The sequence below is a fragment of the Beta vulgaris genome, chromosome 4 (genome assembly GCF_026745355.1).
Source record: "Beta vulgaris subsp. vulgaris cultivar EL10 chromosome 4, EL10.2, whole genome shotgun sequence".
Taxonomy (NCBI): Eukaryota; Viridiplantae; Streptophyta; class Magnoliopsida; order Caryophyllales; family Amaranthaceae; genus Beta; species Beta vulgaris.
Genome location: NC_079205.1, coordinates 20,819,246 through 20,841,013, shown reverse-complemented (window position 1 = coordinate 20,841,013; position 21,768 = coordinate 20,819,246). Strand labels below are relative to the sequence as shown.

The 21,768-nt window shown below is 37.2% G+C and overlaps 1 protein-coding gene and 1 non-coding gene across 2 annotated transcripts; one reads left to right on the top strand and one right to left on the bottom strand.

Annotated features, from left to right (window-relative positions):
• Window positions 1-15,163: 15,163 nt before the first annotated feature.
• On the bottom strand, window positions 15,164-15,269 carry LOC125497250 (small nucleolar RNA R71). Its single transcript, XR_007273879.2, has one exon. It is a non-coding gene; the product is annotated as a small nucleolar RNA R71 (small nucleolar RNA).
• An 87-nt stretch (window positions 15,270-15,356) lies between these two features.
• LOC104907333 (uncharacterized) lies at window positions 15,357-16,614 on the top strand. The gene is made up of 4 exons (XM_057393987.1): window positions 15,357-15,452; window positions 15,500-15,613; window positions 16,076-16,351; window positions 16,438-16,614. Exons 1-4 carry the CDS (start codon window positions 15,357-15,359, stop codon window positions 16,612-16,614), a joined length of 663 nt encoding a protein of 220 aa, XP_057249970.1.
• Window positions 16,615-21,768: the final 5,154 nt, after the last annotated feature.

Sequence of the window (21,768 nt, the reverse complement as noted above, 5' to 3'; positions counted from 1 at the left end):
TTAAGAACAGAATGGGGTGTTTGACAATTAGAGTTTTGGAGGAAAAATAGAGTTTTGGACCACTTTTAGTGTTTTGACTAGTCAAAAACTCTAAAAGGGGTGTTTGGTAAAAGAGAGTTTTGGAATAAAAACTCTCAAAATGAAAAGCTCCTAATAGGAGCTTTTCTTTAGAGGATTAAGTAAAAGGATGTTCAATGACTTTTTTGCCTCTAATAATATACACATATGTATTAAGATGTGTACAAATGTCATTTCAAACAAACAAATGGCAATAAAATTTTAGGAATTAGTTAATTGTTTTCAAACACATTTATATAAAAAAGTTGTCAAATCAGCAGTCAAATCTGCTGAAAAAAAGTTAAAAATGTAACAACATACTCTAAACTCTAATAACTAAACTCTAAACTCTATTTGCCAAACAGGGCCAATAAATTTAACCTCAACTTTAGTGTGTTCGTGTAACCATCAAGTACAGGTCATTGAACCACCCAAAGACTGGGCTATGGGAACAATAAGAACAAACATAAACCATATATTCTCATAAACATGAGGTGTATCTTAGCTTCTCCCTTTCCCCAACCCCACACCTTAAACAACCCCTATTCTGCACCCCGCTCCATTCTAAAACCAATTCCCTGAAACTGCTTCGTCTAAAAACAAACAAGCAAAACCCCATCTTTGAGACTTGAGAGAGACTCAAGTTTATCATAATTCCTCCCACATTTCTCCCACGATGTTGTTGCAGCTAATCTTAGCCCACATTGCAGCAACAACAAATGAATCCCCCTATACTAGTTGGTTGCGAATGTTGTTGAATTGAAAATCGAAGAAGACTTCGAGCTTATCCATGACTTATGAGGTCGCAATGTGGGTCCCATTAGAGGTAAGGGGGTTTGCGAAGGTTGTTGGTGGTGGGGAGACCAGTGTTTCACTCTATGCTTCATTTAGGGAGCACTAGTAGAATGATTGCTTATTGCTGCGGTGGTATTGCTGCGGTTTTACCCATACACAATAATATATCACGTAAAAAGAAAAGGTAAAATATGAAATAAAGATATTGCTGCGGTTTCGGCCTAAAACCGCAGCAATATGGTGTCAACATTATTTTTTTTGAAATAAGTTGACTATTTGACCAGACATATTGATGCGGTTCTTGACAAACGCAACAATATATTAAAATGATATTAAAAAATAATATTATAATATATTGCTGCGCATATGGTGTCCTTGTTGCAGCTCATTTAATCAATCGTACTCCCTCCCCTCTTTTGAACAACAAATCTCCTTTTGATATTCTTTTTGGTTTTTCTCCAGCTTATGATGCTATTCGCACTTTTGGTTGTCTTTGCTTTGCTTATAACCACAAGACTAAAGGGGACAAATTTGCAAGTCGTAGTAGAAAGTGTGTGTTTGTGGGCTATCCTTTTGGTAAGAAGGGTTGGAGGTTATTTGATCTTGATTCCAAGGAATTTTTTGTTTCTCGTGATGTCAAGTTTTTTGAGGATGTATATCCATTTTTATCCCTGGATGATGTTAACATAGACCCTGCTACTGTGGTGCCCTCTTCTGATTATGTACATTTTGATTTTGATGATGATTATGGGTCTATTCCTTCCACTGTGGTGTTCTCTCCCATTCCTCCCCCAAATGAACCTCAACTCACAAATGAATCCCCATCTCCCTTATCTCATCTTGAGCCTAGTTCACCAACTACTTCTCCTAGCTCTCCTCCAATTCAGCCCACTTCCCAAAATACCCGCCTTCCTCCTTCACAAAATAATGGACCCAGCCCCACTACATCTCACTCTTCCTCAAATAATTCGCCCAGCCCCATTCGCGCCACAACCCAGCCCGCGTCTTCTGGCGCTGCTGTCCAAAACTCACATCTGGGCCTAGCTCCTGGCCCATCAGCTACTCGCGCGCCTCAACCAGCGCCTGTCTCCCCTTCTGGGCCTTCGCCCTCCTCTGGGCCTAACCTTGACTTGTCTACATCATCTACGGCTCCTTTGGGCCGCGGTTTGAGGGGAAAATTCCCCTCCACTTTGTTGAAAGATTATATCACTAATGCCGTTGTTTCGGAAAGTCTATCTCTCTCTACTTCCTCTCCATCTACTTCTTCAGGTAATCCTTATCCTATAGCTCATTATATGAATTGTACAAAATTTTCTCCAAATTACTTGAAGTTTCTTGCAGCAGTTTTATCTATTACTGTACCAAAATCATTCAAGGAGGTTATGCGAAGTGATGGGTGGAAGGCGTCTATGCAGGCTGAGATTTAGGCCTTGGAGGATAATGGTACTTGGACCTTGGAGGAATTGCCTCTTGGGAAACGTGCTTTGGGTAGTCAGTGGGTTTATCGCACCAAGTATTTGTCGAATGGTGCTGTTGAGCGACTTAAATCGCGTCTTGTTGTATTGGGCAATCATCAGGAAGCAAGGTATTGATTACACAGAAACATTTGCTTCGGTTGCTAAAATGACTATTGTTCGCACTTTTCTTGCTATTGCAGCTTCCAAGAATTGGGAGCTTCATCAGGTGGATGTTCACAATGCCTTTCTTCACGGGGATTTGGAAGAAGAGGTTTATATGAAGCTTCCTCCTGGCTTTGAGTGTTCTAATCCCAATCTTGTTTGTCGTCTGCGCAAGTCCTTGTATGGCCTGAAACAGGCCCCTCGATGTTGGTTTGCTAAGTTGATGACGGCTTTGAAAGAGTATGGTTTTCTTCAATCCTACTCTGACTACTCTCTTTTTACTTTTACTCAGAAATCTGTTCAGATAAATGTCTTGGTCTATGTTGATGACATTGTTATTTCTGGTAATGATTCCGCTGCGCTTTCTTCCTTCAAAGCATACTTGAGTGATTGTTTTAAGATGAAGGATTTGGGTTCTCTGAAATATTTTCTTGGCATTGAGGTTGCTCGCAGTTCTTCTGGTATATTTCTTTGTTAAAGAAAATATATACTTGATATCATCTTTGAGGCTGGTATGCTAGGTTCGAAACCTAGTGCTTTTCCCATTGAGCAGAATCATCGTCTTGCCTCTGCTTCTGGTGCTTTATTGACTTATCCTGTTGCTTATCGTCGTCTCGTAGGACGGCTTATCTATTTGGCTGTTACACGGCCCGAGTTGGCCTACTCGGTCCATGTTCTTTCTCAGTTTATGCAGGAGCCTCGTGTTGAGCACTGGGAGGCTGCCTTGCGTGTTGTTCGCTACTTGAAGGGTACTCCTGGGCAGGATATTCTATTCCCCCCGCTAAAAATTCTGTTTTTCATAAGCGCACAAAGCATATTGAGGTGGATTGTCACTTTGTGCGTGATGCGATCCATGATGGTCTCATTCTTCCTTCGTATGTTTCTACGAAGACTCAGCTTGCCGATATATTCACCAAGGCTCTTGGAAAGTCTCAGTTTGATTTATTGTTTTCCAAGTTGGGCATCTTCGATCCCTCCCATGCCCCACTTGAGGGGGGGGTGTTAGGCAATCATGTATTTACAAAAAGTATTGTATTTAGAGTCCTTAACATATACTGTTTCCATGTATTGTATTCATATATATTGTGTGAGAATCAATAACAAAGGCAAGCTTGAGACCCTAATCTTTCTCTCAACAATATTGAAGCGAAATAGAGGATGAATAATCTGAAGAGTATTGTTTGTTTTTGAGTGAGAGGAAGAGGAAGTGAATCCGAAAGTAGGATAACATTGGCTTACGGTTTGAATTTGTGGATATTGTCCCTTTTTTTTTTTTTGAGTGAAGAGGAAAAGAGGCGTACAATTATATTACTTGGTATATTGCTTGGTAATGGTCTACATCTATTATTTATCTTACAATTATATTACTTGTATAGTCTGCATCAAAATATTACTTGGTATAATATTTTTGTTAATCTTCCCTTTTTGAGGTTCCAATGTTAGGATATAGTATTGCATGTTGAAGTGCTTTTTCATTAAAAATAAACTTTTAGGTGCTGCTGTTGCTAACTAATGGTTAAAATTTTTTGATTTTAAAAAAAGAGGGGGGAAATGGCTCCAGTTCAATTTAGTCATTCATATAAAAAGATATACTATCATATAAAATATTATGATCATGATATTGTTATCTGCATTATTGTACATTTATTGTTATCTGCAGTGTTTTAAAAACTGTTTGTAAGTATTTCAAAAAATCTTATTCAAAAAATGAAGGCCAACTTAACTACAAACTTTCATTATTTTATGTTTGTTTTACTACTTATTGATAGATATTCATAAAAATGTCATGGCACACATCGCGTGCATAACAAGCTAGTCTTTAAAGAATGAATGAGTTACTCTCTCTGCTTTTTTCTATTTGCTACATTATTATACACGATTTTCAAAACATTATTTAACCTTTAATATCTCCTATTTCGTCTGAGTAAAAGTTACAAAAATTTTATATTATGAATCTACACGTCGAGACGAATTTAAGACCACACATTATTATATTTTTTCTTATAAAATAATCAAAATATCAGTCAAAGTTAGTGACTTCATTTTCAAAGTAAAAATGTAGCAAATAAAAGAAAATAAAGAGAGTATATGTATTTCTAATTTTAAATGAATAGCCAAATCTTTGTAAATAGATAGCCACGAAACGTTGAGTTGGTGACGTATGGCATGACATAACACACATTGCAATAGAGTGAGATTCTGAAGTCTTGGTGCTCACGGCATTTTTCAACCTTTGACTCATACAGGCATACTAAAGTGTAGTAAAGTACTACCAAGTTAAAAATCTTGTTCCACGAAATTTCTTCACAACCTGGCTAGATCACTACCATGTTTTCATGTCTTGACTTGTCCGCTAGCACAGTAGCCTAACAGATTTTCCAACCTTTAGTATTCAATGCAAACAAAATTTTGGATAGATTATGCACTGAATGTCTGAATTGGAACCAGTTGAGAAGAAGGTGGACCACGTTTACGGTGCATCCGTGCATGGAACAAATTTTGCGTTCCATATCCAACTTTTTATTTTTCACAATTTTAAATGTGATCACGAAAAATTTAATCATATAAAATTATGTTAAATTTAAAAGAATATTTACAACTTAATTTTAATCGTTAGATTTTGTGGTAATATTTATTATTCTTAAGATTGATCTTGAACGGTTGCTTGTTTTTTATAAGAGAAATTTCATTAATTGAATGCCAAATAACATGTACAATAAGTATTAAAGAAAAACAAGATACAATCAAACAAGACCAAATCAATTTTCTTTTTATAAAAACTACAATGAACCAGATTGAGCAATACCAGGGCCGACTAACACCCTATGCATTCTGGTCCTCAGCACGGGGCCCCTAGAAGCCGAAGGGTCCAAATTTCAGAGCCTACTGAGCAAAAAAATAAATGCTTCCTTCTTTTTTTTTTCGAAAGAGAAATATCATTAATTGAAGGTCAAATGGCATCTATTATAGGTATTAAAATAAAATAAGATACAATTAAATAAGACTGAATCAAATTCGTCTTCGAAGAAACTACAATGAACCAGATCGAATAATACAGCACAACCCCGGCCCCTTGTATTTGCTTAATTAAGCAGCTATTGATGAGGAAGTCTATCATTCTGATATAGTTTGGGAAGAACATTCTTGACCGAGTCAGGTTTACCGCATCCGATATTCCGATACCTTCATGTTGAGTCTCGAACTTCAACCAATGAGAATAATTTCTCATACCTAAAAACAAAAGAACCATACTCACAACTCCCATAGGGGAGAAGGAGATTTTCAAAACAGAAACTAAATACCCCATAACAGGGTTTGAGAAACTCCCATAAAGAGAGACTAATTTATTGAACAAAATAAGAAAATGAACTAAAAACTAAAAATAAAAGGGAAAAAGGGGCTTACGATGGATGAAAACATCCATGGCAGCCCCTAATTGATGAAGAAGGGGTAGGGGAGGCTAGGGTTTGAGAGAGAGAAAAAGAGAGTGGAGGCTAGGGTTTTTCGTTCGTTAAATGCTTCCTTCTTTATCTCTCCCAATCTTCCATTAATGTTGCAGCTTTCCTAATTAATAGTTTCTCCTTTCGTTACTTCCATCTTCTTTCAATTCCTATAAGTGAAAAGTATCAAACAAATTTGTCAAACCTTCCATAGTCCTAAGTTTCCTGTTTTGATTAAACTTTTTCTATTAAAAAAAAACCACATTTCTCCTTAAATCATTCAATTAAGCATAGTTATTGGGATTACAGTAATATATGTTTGAATTACTTGTGGTTGAGTAACACTCATATTCTTTGTGTGGTAACAACTAAATCTTCATTTTATTTCCCTACCTAATTTCACCATTTTTTAACAAATAAAGTATTAATTTTTGAATATGTTTCTAAAAGGAAAAAAAACACAAACCCATATATACACAACTCTATCCTCGAAAATTTTGGTTTGATTAAAAAAACAAAGTTCATAATCATTGCTTCTTAAATTCCCAAATATTTCAGTTGGATTTTCTCGTCTCAATTTTTTTTTCTTTTAATGTGGATAAGAAAACATCCATATTTTATCAAGGTTAATGTTTAATTGAATAATTGCCATGCTACCTCTCAAAAAAAAAAAAGAATAATTGCCATGCTAAATTTGTAATACTAGTTTTGATGATTCTTCTTACTAAAAGTGCTACTTAATTACCAAATAAAATAAATTTACATATATATTAGTTATATATTGATATTTTCTAAATTAAAAAAAGGCAAACTAGAAGAGGATTTTGAAATTCTCAATCTTAAGCAAGTATGTCACAAGAGGATTTGTTATTAGTCAAACGATGATTACATGTAAATTTGGGTCATTTTATAGTTAAATTGAGAATTATATATGGGCCCAATTATATTATTAGAACAGGGCCCCCAAAATGATTAAGACGACCCTGAGCAATACAATACATCCCCCTGTATTTGATGAATCAAACCGCTATTGATAAGGAAGTATATCAGTTGATGAAAGAGTATTTTTTTTATCGAGCCATGTTGACCGCATCTGAATTTCCAATACATTTATGTTGATAAACTTGAACTTCAACCAATGAGAATAATTTCTCATACATAAAGATAAACAAACCAACCTCATAAGTCTCATGGGAAAGAAGGAGATACCCACAACATAAAATAAATTCCTCATAGCAAGACTCGAAAAACTCTCATAAAGAGAGACTGATTTATTAACAAAATAAGAAAATAAACCAAAACTTGAAAATAAAAACAGAAAAGGGGCTTATGATGGATGAAATCATCCATAACCACCCCTAACTGATGAAGAAGAGGTAGGGAAAAAGAGGGCGGAGGCTAGAGAGAAAACTAGGTTTATTGCTCAATTTTAAGCTAAAAATAGGTGGTATTTTACAAGACCAAATGTTTCATTATATATATATATATATATATATATATTAATATATATATATATAATATATATATATATATATATATATATATATATGTATATGTATATCAAGATCACGTGAGAATGCTCCTTACATGAGAAATGAGAATGAATCTCTACCACACGATTGAATTAGAGTTACAACACGTGTTCATTAGAGTTATACCCCCTAAAAAATTTTGAGCCCAAATTTTTTTTTTTTTTTAATCTTTTTCCTTCTAATATTCTTTTTTTTGGAGTTACATCACTTTTTCATTAGAGTTACATCACTTATTCATAAGAGTTATAGCTTTTAAAATTCATTCTTATTTCTCATGTAATTATGCATTCTCATATGAACTCACTTCTATATATCTATATATATATATATATATATATATATATATATATATACTATCTCCGTTTCATAAAGATCTTCATTGTTACTGTTACTATAGATACCAATGAGAATTAATTTGCTTAAGGTGTGGGGTGGGTAAAGTAGGAGAGAGAAAGGGGTTAAGATAAATACACAAATAAAAAAGGTTTAAAGTAGGAGAGAGAAAGGGAGTAAAATTGAATTAATAATGTAATGATGGACTATATGATAGGGACATGAGAGGGTAAAAAGGCAGAAAAATTCCAAATAAGGAATAAAGTAAAAGAGGGAAGATCTTTTGGAAACGCACTTAAATGGAAAGAGGGAAGATCTTTAGGAAACGATATATATATATATATATATATATATATATATATATATATATATATATATATATATATATATATATATATATATATATATATATATATATATATATATATATAATGACAAAAGGTATACCATACCTGAATTAAGTTTTATACAGGCTTTAAGTGTTCAAACGTATAGAACTTTGACATCAATAATTAGGGCATAGACCAAAATTTTGTTCGATGTTTGGACAATATAGAGGAATTTTTTTTTTTTTTGGTAATTAAAGTAAAATTAAGCCCAAACAACACATACACCTAAAAGGTTATGAGAACATCACTCTACATAACCAAGCACTATACTGGACACACCCAACATTCACAAGCTTGCAAACCACTCCTAATCACTATGACTCACTTTACTACTCATAATCTGACTGATACGAGCCTTAACTATGCTTTTCACATTTCTAACAGTATAATCAATAGTGTGAATTACATCATCCCAATAAGCACTGTTTCTATTTTTCCAGATCAAATAGACCATAGCAGCTATTGCAGCCAAAATCACATGTCTTCTGAACTTAGTCCCTGCATAGTGGCTTCTAATTATTCTATATAATTGCAAGATCCCCCTGCCATTCCATGTAATATTCAGCCAGCTCAACACATCTCTTATACAATGGGTACTGAAGTGGCAACTAAAGAAAAGATGATCCATGTTTTCTGAGTGTTGTTGGCACAGAAGGCACCTATCAGAATTACTAACCCCAATTCTGAACAGTCTCTCTCGAGTTTTCAATCTGTCATGAACTGCAAGCCATAAGATAAACCTATGTTTAGGAATGTTGTATCTATTCCAAACACTAGATGCCCATTGTTGTGCTGTAGCTTGCCCTAAAGTGTTCACATAGTGCTTCTTTATGCTGAAAGCATTAGAAGTAAGCCAAAGGTCATTCCCCAACCAATTGCTTAGCTCACTTTTAGCCTTACATATGCTCTTCCATGTCCAGCTAACATTGTTAGGGACAACATACTCTCTCCAGTTGGAGTCTTTGATGTAGATGTTATTCACCCATTTAACCCATAGATTGTCTTTCTTCTATGCAATACTCCAGGCAAGCTTGCTAACTGCTGCTGTGTTCAATTTCAAAACATCCCTCAAAGCTAAACCTCCAGCTTTTTTTGTTTTGCAAAGGTTAGACCAAGCGATGGCACCAGCTTTAGTGTTATTATAGGTGCCAGTCTAGAGAAAACATCTACAAACACTAATCACATCTTTAAGAATTCCAGTAGGAATGATGAAAAGTTACCCCCAGTAGACATGTATACTCATTAGTATACTATTTATGAGTTGTGTTCTGGCAGCAAAAGATAAGTTGCGAGAGCTCCACACTTTTATTCTTCCTATCATCTTGCTCATAAGGAGTTGGCAGTCACTCTTGTGTAATTTTTTGGTGGTAATGGGTACTCCTAGGTACCTGAAAGGTAGTTGGCCCCTAACAAACCCACTAACATCCACCACTCTTTGCATATCATTCTCACACACCCCTGCAAAGTAGATTTCAGATTTTTGCTTATTGACCTCCAACCTAGAAGCATCTGAAAACATCTGAAACCCCTGAAGTAGAAAATATATTGACCTGAAGTCACCATTACAAAAAAGCAATAAATCGTCTGCAAAGCATAGATGTGTAATCTTCAACTCCTTACACATTGAGTGAAATTTGAACCCATCCTGTTCATGAACAAATCTCAAGATTCTTGCTAAATAATCCATTCCTAAATCAAAGAGCACAGGGGACATTGGGTCCCCCTGCTTCAAACCTCTCTGAGCCCCATAGAAACCTGTTATGGACCCATTTAACATAATTGAGAAAGTAGGGGTAGTGACACATGCCATAATCATCTCAGTATAGAATCTGGGCATCCCTAGGCCTTCCAGCATTTGTTTCAAGAAAGCCCAACTAATAGTGTCATAGGCTTTTTACAAATCAAGCTTCATCATGCAGTTAGGCCTCACAACTTTCCTATTATACATTTTCACTAAATCTTGACAAATTAGCACATTATGCAATATGCTCCTACCAGCCACAAATGCACCCTGAGTTTCAGATATGATATCAGGAAGGATCTTGTTCAGTTTTTCACTAAGCAGCTTTGTAATGCACTTGTATAAGGTATTGCAGCAGGCTATTGGCCTGAATTCAGTGACACTTTCAGGACATGTAACCTTTGGGATCAAGGTTAAAGTAGTTATGTTTATTGCTTTAAGCATTTTACCTGTTCTGAAAAAATCTTGAATTGCTTCAGTGACTTCAGCACCAATGTATTCCCAGCAGTGCGTATAAAACTTGTTGTTGAAACCATCAGCTCCTGGAGCTTTGTCATCTGGGATGCTAAACATCACTCTCTTGATATCTTCCTATGAGACAGCCTCCTGAAGGATCTGAACATGGTTATCATTCAATTTTTGCCCATTATTCAGTAGAGCTTGCAAGACAGGTTGCTTTTGTTCTTTGCAAGAGAATAACTCCATATAATAGCTAATAAAGGCTTCTTCAACTTGTTCCTGGGTATTGACCCAGTTACCGTGGCTATCATGTATTGAATAAACCCTATTGTGATATCTTCTATCTTTCAAAGCTTGATAGAAAATTTTTGTATTCTCATCTCCACATTGAATCCATGTAAGCTTAGATTTTTGTTGCAAGAAAGAATGCTGACTTGTTTTTTGCTCTCAGCAATGTCTCCTGTGCTACCTTTTCCTGAACAATCAGATCAACATTATTGAGCTCATGGTGCATTTGTTCCTACACCTTCACCAATTCATGTTGGGCTTTGATTACATTAGCCTCAACATCACCAAAACCTTCCTTATTCAACCTCTTTAAAGCTATTTTCACCCGCTTTAATTTTTGCACCACCCTAAACATAGCACAACCATGCACATGATTAGACCACACTTGTTGCACAGTGTCACTCAGAGCCTGATGATGACACCACATATTTAGAAACCTGAATGGTTTCTTCTTATGGATCTCAGGGTATACCTATAAAACAACAGGTGTATGGTCATAACTGCCCTCTGGCATAAAGACAGCAACAACCAATTCAAAGTTATCCAACCATTTCTGAGTTGCAATGACCCTATCTATTCTGGAGAAGACTCTATTTGAGACATCCTGCTTGTTGTTCCATGTGAAGTACCTCCCAGAAGATTGCACATCACTCAGATTACAAAATTGCATACAATCAATCATATGTCTTATCTCTGCCATACTAACAATTGACCCTATTCTATCTTCAATATTACTTAGGGCATTAAAGTTGATATGTCTATTTTATATAGAGATTTTACCTCCGTCTCTCATTCATTATTGGTCTTAACTGCGCTCTTCGGAGCCATTTTTACTACTAATGTGCTCCTTGTAGTGTGTTTGTATTTTCAGATTGATCATTGTAGGAATTTGCATGTTTTAGTGCATTTCCTACTCATTTATATCACTACAAGAGATGATGTACTTTCGAGAGTACGAGCATTGAGTTGGAAGAGTTTTGAAGCAAAGCGGATAATAAAGGAAGCAGGAAAATGACTTCAGTCCACTCTTTTGATTATATCTCAAGTTATACAAATCCAAATAGAGTGATTTCAATTGTGTTAGATTCTACATTTCAATAACTTTCCAACGAGTGGTCATTTGCCTAATTCCGACGAGTAACGAAGAAGTTATGACGTTTTAAAGATTGAGATTTAGTGCAGTCTGACGACCGCCCGGCCGGGCCGAATCCGCCCCAGCTGCCCGGGCGCCTTTACTTAGCCAAATTTCATCGTTTGGAGAAGATTTTGATGAAAGGAAAATATTTTGTTGCGGGCCCGACCGGGCGGGGCGCTATTTCCTACTCTCCGGTTTATGACCTGACAATCGCCCGATCGGGCGAAATCCGCCCGGGCCGGTCGGGCGAGACAATCTCTTAGCCGTTTTGAGCGCGTGTTGCGCCACTTTTACGAGACATATAAATACTTATTTTCTTAGAGTTAAAAACTACGCCTTTTTACTAGAGAATACATTTTATAACTTTTTAGAGAGCTTTTGCTAATACTCCATTGTTGAACAATTATTACTACGCTTTGATTTCTTCAAGTAAAGACTAAGTTTTCTTAATCTCTTATTTTCCTTCATTATTATTATGTCTTTTAATTTATTCATTATTTGTTTTGTTATTTCAATTATGTGTGAGTAGTCTATTAATCTAGGGTTAAGTTAAACCCTAGCAATGATTTAATACATGAATTCCCCCATTAATCCCATGTTTATGTGATTAATTGTTCTTTTTGATTGGATTGTTCTTATGTTCATTATCATACTAGGGATAGATGATTTTGATTTGACTCCATATATCTTGTTTTCAATGGGAATTGAATCTAGATGGTTTTGTTGATTCAATCAATGGTATGAATATCTCTATGGGAATAAGTAGAGAGGATTACTAGGAATTTAATTGTGATGCTATGCTTAATGTCTCTTTCTTGCATGATTCCACGGGTGTAAAAGCCCGCTATAGACATTTGTACAAAAGGCTGTAAGCCTTCAAAAAATATTCCCCTTACAAACTAAGTTTACAAAAATAAAACTTGTACACCGACATACCTATCTTACTTAGCTTATAAGGGTTTTCACTACCATACTGCCGTTATACTACATGAAGCACTGCTATTGACCTTCTAACTATTTTAGTTCAACTTCATGGAATCATATGCATACCCACTATCGTCACTGCTACTCTCGTCACCATCACTCTCAGGCACATAGTCTGGATCCTGTGTAGAATCATCAATCTCTGACCCACTATTCCATTCCTTTTTCATTTCCGCTTTCCAAGCTCTCTGAATCATCTTAGTCTTTCTAGTTCTCCTAGCCTTCTTAACCCAACCCTTTATAAACTCAACTTTCTTCCTTTACAACCACCATGCTAATCAAACTAAATCCTGCAAATAAAAACTAACTAATTTTATAACTTTTACACTTATCTTCTAATATAACGACTCCAACTACAACAACAACAACACCAACAACACCACAAAACCATACCACCAACCCTCACAACTACACCAACTCCACCACCAATAACAGAACAACAACCAATATGACTACTCCTATAATTCAATACAACAACATTAACAACAACGCAACAATGACAACAACAAACAACAACAACTTGGAATTAATTAACAAATAGAAAATCAGAACTTAAAGAGGAAAACAGAGAATAACTAGTCTTTACCTCTGCTTCATGAGCAGGGAAGGCACGTACGGCAGGGGAGCTCGAAGCTCCGGCGAGGCTTCAAGGCAGCGGCAGCAGCGGTGCACAACACCACTAGCCACGAACAGCAGCAACACGACAACCAACGAGAGGAGAGAGAGAAAAAAAAACAGGGCAACAACAATAACATCACCGGTAGCCAACAACAACCAACCATAAACAAGAGAGGAGGGAGAGCAGAACGGTGGCGGCACGCGAGCAGCCTGGTGGTTCGTGACGAGTTTCGTGATTGGCAGCGAACAGACGCATCAACACTTCAGACGAAACAGAGAAAGAGCGAACGAGGGGAAAGAACGCTGCAACAGGTCGCGAGTCCGGCGATTAGCACAGCTCCGACGAGCTACAGGGGGCTGTTCCGGCGAACTGAAAGAGAAGAGATGCGAGAGAGAGAGAGAGGAGTAACTGGGGTTTTGAGTTTTGGGGTTTCGTGGGTTTCACTGGGAAATGACGAGGATGTTCGAGAGTGAATATAGATTTTGGTTCTTTTGGGTTTGCAAGTCAAAACCGACAAGGGAAATGAAAATAAACTGCTTCTAATTTCCCTATTTGGCCAAATACCACACAACATAAACTGAAAATCCGAAAATATAAAATAACAACAATAATAGCAATCTCATATAATTAAATAAATAAATACATTACAACACGACAAATAAAAATCATATTTCACAACTCAAATAAAATAAGAATTTTCGAAACATAATTAACTTAATAATTATAAATAACTTCTAAATAAACATTCTTAAAAACAGGGCTATTACAACGGGAGTAGGTTTGGTTGCTTGTTTAGAGTAGCCATTGGTACTCGGGAGAGGTCTTTGGTAGTTATAGGGTGCATTACTCCTCTTGAATCCTTGATTATGTTATTGGGATGGAAATTATTCATGTATTGGTCATGCTAGTGGTGATGCTTAATTCTAGATGTTTTAATTAATTGATTATACTTGTGTGTTCTAGTATATTGTCATAGTTTAGTGTTAGTCTTAGTCAACACCCTTTTCATCATTGTTTGTCACTCGTTTAGTTAAATTGAGTCAAGTAGTCTAGTGTTTGATACGTTTTCCCTGTGGATTCGACCCTGACTTGCTCTGCTACATAGTTAGGAGTTAGTTAGGTAATTACTTTTGTAGGTGCGCGACACGCCTACCAAATTTTGGCGCCGTTGCCGGGGACTAACGGTATTAGATTAGTTTATCTTTGATGATTTAGCTAAACTGTCTTTGTTCGATCGTTGTCACTCTATTTGTTGTTTGATCTTTGTTCTTTCAGTCTTTTTGTTGCATGCGCACTCGCAGCAAGGGTTCACAAGATCTGATTACTCTTGATCGCGAAATCGAAGCTACAGCAAGGAGATTAGGAGGTCGAAGAAGAAAACAACAACAAGAACCAACAATGGGAGACGAAGCACCACCAAAGTCTCTACGGGAATATGCTATGCCCGATGAGACCACCACCACCATTACCGACCGCAACCGCTGCCAATCATTTCGAGCTCAAGCCACAATTCATCCAGTTTATCTCACAGGACTTCCATGCGGGAACACCCAAAGAGAGCCCTACTGATCATTTGGCTAATTTTTAGAAAAATGCAATACTTTGAAATTAACTAATGTTTCTGAGATTTAATTCGGTATTGTGCTTTTCCGTTTTCTCTCAGGGACGAAGCAAAGGAATGGTTTAAGGAAGAAGAAGTGAGGAAGATTGCCACATGGCCAGAACTGAAGAAGGCTTTTCTTTACAAGTTCTTCCCTCCTATGAGAACTTCCAAGTTCAGAAACGAGATATCTGGCTTTCAACAACATGAATTGGAGTTCTCTATGAAGCATGGCAGAGATACAAGGCTTTGCAAAGGCAGTGTCCACACCACGGCATTCCTGAGTGGCTGCTGATTCAGACATTCTACAATGGTCTGAAGCATGAAGTTCGAAGTTCTATTGATGCCGATCTGGCGGTACTTTCATGGCAAAAATCCAGAAGCGCGAAGCATTGTTGGATGATATGGCTGCCATACTTGATATGACTGGAGTATATCTCGTGGAGCCCCTAAAAAGGGAGGTAAGTATGAGGTTGATGCTATTGCTACTTTATCTAACACTGTGCAGGTTTTGGCAGCTAAGGTTGACCAATTGAGTAGCAGATCAATAGCACCTGTTTGTGAGATTTGTGAAGTGCAAGGTCACTCATTTAATGAGTGTCAATACAATACCATGGGAGCGGTAACTGAGCAAGCTAATGCCCTCCTAAACACAAACACAAGACCACAAAACAACCCATACTCAAACACATATAACCCAGGTTGGAAGAATCATCCAAATTTCTCTTACAAAAATAACCAACCTCAACCTCCACCACAAACTACTCCCAACCACCCGGTTTCCAACAAAGGCCGCCATTCAGCTCCTCCTCATCTTCAACATCCAATCTTGAAACCATCATAGAGAATTTAGCTTCTTCTCAAGCAAAGCAAATTGAATATCAAGCGAAGCAGAATGACTTCTTCAACAACTCCCTTCAACAAATTCATGCTCATAATAAAATGATGGAGAATCAGATGACACAACTAGCCCAACAAATAAGCCACCTCTCTAAACCTTCAGGCCAACTTCCTGGGCAAACTGAACCAAATCCTAAGGGGCATATCAATGCCATTTCATTGAGGAGCGGTAAAGAACTGCCAGAGCAGGAGGGTAACTGAGCAAAAGAACACTGCAAAAGAGGTTATAGAGTTGAGTGAGGAAGTTCAAGGGAAGACGGGTTTGGAAGAGGAAGCTAAGGAGACTGAGAAAAAGGAACCTATTGTCACACCTATTGCACCATACAAGCCACCTGTTCCATTCCCTCAAAGATTGGCACAAGCAAAGCTAGAGAAGAAGTATGGGAAGTTCCTTGATATTTTGAAGAAGTTGCACATTAACATCCCTTTCTTGGATGCTATCTCAGAGATGCCTTCTTATGCTAAGTTTTTGAAAGACATGCTTTCCAAAAGAAAATGAAGAGAATGTCATGTTTACTAACAGCTGAGTGTAGTGCCATTTTGCAGAACAAGCTTCCAAAGAAGCTAGGAGATCCAGGCAGTTATTCTATTCCTGTTAAGCTTGGTGATATTGAGATCAAGAATGCCTTATGTGATCTTGGGGCAAGTGTCAGTCTCATGCCCTTGTCAATCTGCAAGAAGCTCAATATGGGTGGAAACCCACACGCATCTCCTTACAACTAGCAGATAGAACAGTCAAGTTCCCCCTTGGCATCCTTGAAGATGTTCCTCTTAGAGTCGGAAAATTTTTAATTCCATGTGATTTTGTTGTTATGGAAATGGAAGAAGATGCAAACGTTCCCATTATTCTTGGGAGCCCTTTTTGGCCACTGCTGAAGCCATAATTGATATGAAAAAGGGAAAAATCACCTTTGAAATAGGTGATGAGAAGATGGAGTACACACTCACAAACTCCAAGGCTTCTCCATCTATGGGAGAAATTGTTGATATAGTGGATGTTCTCAATGAGGATACCCCGGTTAAATCTAGCACTCCTTCTTCTATGTCGATTGAGAGATCACTTGCAAAAATCCAACATTCAGTTGCTGAGATTAAGGCAGAGCAGTGCATTATTCAGAAGAACTTGTCATCCATATTCACAATGTTGGAAAACCTCAATACTTGGATGCAGTCACCAGGGTTTATCCCTTCGCTCCCTCCTCCTTAGTGAGGATTTGTGAGTACCCTACCCCTTTCTTTGTGTCTACTCTTTACCTTTGTCACATTGCGGACATTGTGACATGCTAGCTTGGGGAAGGGATTTACCACATCATCTGTACATATTCATCATTTAGGCATTTTTACTTTATGTTTTTGCATATAGTTTCATCATTAAGTTGCATTTTAGGTTGCATTTAGGATCGATCACTGCTGATAGTACACACTAAGCTTGGTTTTATGCTCATCTCTATGTGAAGTCTAAGCATGATTTGAATAACTCTGAACTATTTTTGATCTCTCCTTGCTCGTTGTGATTTGAATGGTTTGTGGTAAGACGGTTTGATCCTCCCAAGGGAGACTTGACTATGCTTGTTAGCCAAAAATCTACCTAGTGAGGTTATTTGAGCCTAATGGACTAACATTTTTTTAGTCTTTCTTTTCATGTGTGATGCTCTTCCTTGATTATTATCCTCTAGAACTTGCATTGATACTCCTTGAGACCGCATTGACTTGTTTTGCATTGAATATGATTGAGGCATCTGTTATTTCTAGCTACATAACCAAATGCCACCTACATTGATTACTCTCTTTTTGTCACCCCTCTAGTAGCCTGTCCTTTTTATCTTGATTATCGTATACCTAGGGAATTGTGAAGCTATGTTGATGAGGTTAAACGTGACATTAGAGATATTTTGTGGTGTTTGATTATATTGAGTTCACCTCCTCATAGCTGCTTTCTTTAAAATCCTATCGATTTCCTCTGTAGAGAATTTGTTAAATCCTTTTGAAAAAAAAAGAGAAAACAGAAGAAAAAAAAAAATGTGATTTATGTCTTTAGTGCGTAATAAAAGGAAATTGGAGTTTATAGTTGAGGAGTTATGAAGTAGCCAATGAAAATGAGAAAATGAAGTGAAATTAAAATGTGTGTGAAGTTTGATAATTGTTGTCAAGGTGTATGAAATGAAAAAAGAGCTTCACTTTCCCCTTTGAGCACCACTTTTCTAGAACTTTCCACACCATACCTTAAGCCTTCATTACAACCTATATAAAGCCCATGATTCTTTGCATATAACATAGTCCCGAAGCGGTGGAGAGTGAGAAGATATGCAAGCTTATGGTAGGATATAGTCAATGGAATGGAGCTTTGAGCGACTATTTGACCCTTTTATCACATGAGTGTGTTGCACGACTAGAGTGAGGGTTTATTCATGTATGGTCAAGGCAAGCTTGGGGGAGCAAAGTGTGTAGTATTGGTTGTCAAGTCACAACTATGAGATTTAGGATTTAGATTGAATAGTTTTGTGTTTATTCCCTTCATTGTCTTTATTCACATTGAAGATTGATTTGAAAACTGTGTTAAGTGTGTGTTGTTGAAGAGTTTTTTTTTTTTTCTAACTTTCCCCTATGTTTCATGTTGGAATGCTTGTGGACAAGCATTAGTTTAGCTTGGGGGTGTTTGATATGTCTATTTTTATAGAGATTTTACCTCCGTCTCTCATTCATTATTGGTCTTAACTGCGCTCTTCGGAGCCATTTTTACTACTAATGTGCTCCTTGTAGTGTGTTTGTATTTCAGATTGATCATTGTAGGAATTTGCACGTTTTAGTGCATTTCCTACTCATTTATATCACTACAAGAGATGATGTACTTTCGAGAGCACGAGCATTGAGTTGGAAGAGTTTTGAAGCAAAGCGAATAATAAAGGAAGTAGAAAATGACTTCAGTCCACTCTTTTTATATATCTCAAGTTATACAAATCCAAATAGAGTGATTTCAATTTGTTAGATTCTACATTTCAAGAGCTTTCCAACGAGTGGTCATTTGCCTAATTCCGACGAGTAACAAAGAAGTTATGGCGTTTTAAAGATTGAGATTTTGTGCAGTCTGACGACCGCCCGGCCGGGCCGAATCCGCCCCGGCTGCCCGAGCGCCTTTGCTTAGCCAAATTTCATCGTTTGGAGAAGATTTTGATGAAAGGAAAATATTTTGTTGCGGGCCCGACCGGGCGGGGCGCTATTTCCTACTCTACGGTTTATGACCTGACAATCACCCGACCGGGCGAAATTCGCCCGGGCCGGTCGGGCGAGATGATCTCTAAGCCGTTTTGAGCGCGTGTTGCGCCACTTTTACGAGACATATAAATACTTATTTTCTTAGAGTTAAAAACTACGCCTTTTTACTAGAGAATACATTTTATAACTTTTTAGAGAGCTTTTGCTAATACTCCATTGTTGAACATTGATTACTACGCTTTGATTTCTTCAAGTAAAGACTAAGTTTTCTTAATCTCTTCTTTTCCTTCATTATTATTATGTCTTTTAATTTGTTCATTATTTGTTTTGTTATTTCAATTATGTGTGAGTAGTCTATTAATCTAGGGTTAAGTTAAACCCTAGCAATGAATTAATACATGAATTCCCCCATTAATCCCATGTTTATGTGATTAATTGTTCTTGTTTGATTGGATTGTTCTTATGTTCATTATCATACTTGGGATAGATGATTTTGATTTGACTCCACATATCTTATTTTCAATGGGAATTGAATCTAGATGGTTTTGTTGATTCAATCAATGGTATGAATATCTCTATGGGAATAAGTAGATAGGATTACTAGGAATTTAATTGTGATGCTATGCTTAATGTCTCTTTCTTGCATGATTCCACGAGAGTAGGTTTGATTGCTTGTTTAGAGTAGCCATTGGTACTCGGGAGAGGTCTTTGGTAGTTATAGGGTGCATGACTCCTCTTGAATCCTTGATTATGTTTATTGGGATGGAAATTATTCATGTATTGGTCATGCTAGTGGTGATGCTTAATTCTAGATGTTTTAATTAATTGATTATACCTTGTGTGTTTCTAGTATACTTGTCATAGTTTAGTATTAGTCTTAGTTCAACACCCTTTTCATCATTGTTTGTCACTTGTTTAGTTAAATTGAGTCAAGCTAAGATACCTAGTGTTTGATACTGTTTGTCCCTGTGGATTCGACCCTGACTTACCCTTCTACATAGTTAGGAGATTAGTTAGGAAATTACTTTTGTTAGGTGCGCGATACGCCTACCAAAAGTCCCCTAAGAGGACCCAAGACTCTTCTGGTTGTTGAGCCAACCTCTTGAGCCCACTCCATAACACCTCCCTACTGTGAGCATCATTAAAACCATAAACAAAAGTGCACTTAAATTCCACCCCTTCCTTAGTCCTAATCTTACAGTGAATGTATTGGCTATTAACTTGCAATATATCCACAGTAAATGAGTTAGGACACCACCCAATTAGAATCCTACCATTCTTATGACATGAAAGATTATGAGAAAAACACCAGCCAGAGCATACATTTTTATAAACTGAACCAAGGTTAGGGGCTTTCACCCTTGTTTCTAAGAGGCCAAATAACTTGACATTATGAGAGGAGATAAAATTTCTCACCTCAATTTGTTTAGTCTTGTTGTTTAAACCTCTCACATTCCATGATAAGATACTATCCATTAGGTGTAGAGGGTGTCACCCTCTTCTCCATATTCCCATGTTCATCAGCTTCTACTTGCTTGCCATTCACTCTACCTCCATTTCTCTCCTTGCCTCCATCGACTTCTTCATGTCCTTCAGCCACATCTGCAGCATCATTATCCTCTGTCACCTGCTCTTCCACCCCTTCCACTCCTTGTTCATCTAATACCATGAAAGTATTATGCACTAGGATGTCAATAGTAGAAGCTACAGGTGCAACCTTATGGTTTGTCACCATTGTAAACCCTTCCTGATCTATAACAGTCTTTTTAACCAATTTCTTCTTCCCCTCACTTTTCCTACAAGTATCAGTGTCATGGCCAAACCCTGAACATTTACCACGTTGCACAGGTTTCCATTCGTATTCAACCTTTTGATCAACTATGCTGCCATGTTCATTACAGAACTGGATTACTTCAGGTAGCTGGTTCTGAACAACCACTTCCACCATTACTCTTGCATAGCTAAGCCTATCTTTAGCCTTAGTTGCAGCATCCATTCTTATCACCTTCCCCATTTGACCCACTATCTTAAACAAACTTTTTTCTCCCCAATATTTAAATGGTAACCCTGGCAATTTCACCCATATTGGCACCATTTTAACCATATTTTTATCAACATCCATATCTGGATCCCATAGCTTTACAATCAAGGGTTTTTGATCAAAAAAATGGAATCCCTCATTCACTATCTTCAACATTATTAAATCGAACTATAAAGATCCCCTTACCCATTGTTGTTATCTTATCAATCCCCATTTTACCCCATATACGCTTAAAATACCCTTCCATAACTGTCAATGGAGGATTGGCCCCCAAGACATAACAAACAACCGCCGACGTCCAATATTCAACTTCTTCCTGTATGTCTTCAGAATCTACGGTTACAATCGGAGAATCATTTACCTGAACTGTTACCTGAGGGGATTTTTCAGCATCCTCCACTCGTTGAGCCTAGGAAAGCCTCGGAACACTTGATGGTTTCTCAGCACTCTTCATTACGTTCAGCCATTCTGTCAAAATCACATTCTCATTCACCTTTTGAACCATACTCTCACGAGTTTCTATTGGTGTCACCATTGTATTCCTTTCAACCTCCTTCTCTAGTTCATCATGTTCCTTAATGGCACTAGGAACCTTGATGGCTTCAACACCAGTAACCTCATCT

Bases quoted from the DNA above. Each gene is read 5' to 3' on its own strand.
- LOC104907333 (XM_057393987.1), top strand. From the start codon at position 15,357: ATGGCAAAAATCCAGAAGCGCGAAGCATTGTTGGATGATATGGCTGCC. The intron at 15,453-15,499 runs GTAAGTATGAGG...AACACTGTGCAG, and splicing joins TGGAGCCCCTAAAAAGGGAG to GTTTTGGCAGCTAAGGTTGA. The intron at 15,614-16,075 runs GTAACTGAGCAA...AAGAACTGCCAG, and splicing joins AATACAATACCATGGGAGCG to AGCAGGAGGGTAACTGAGCA.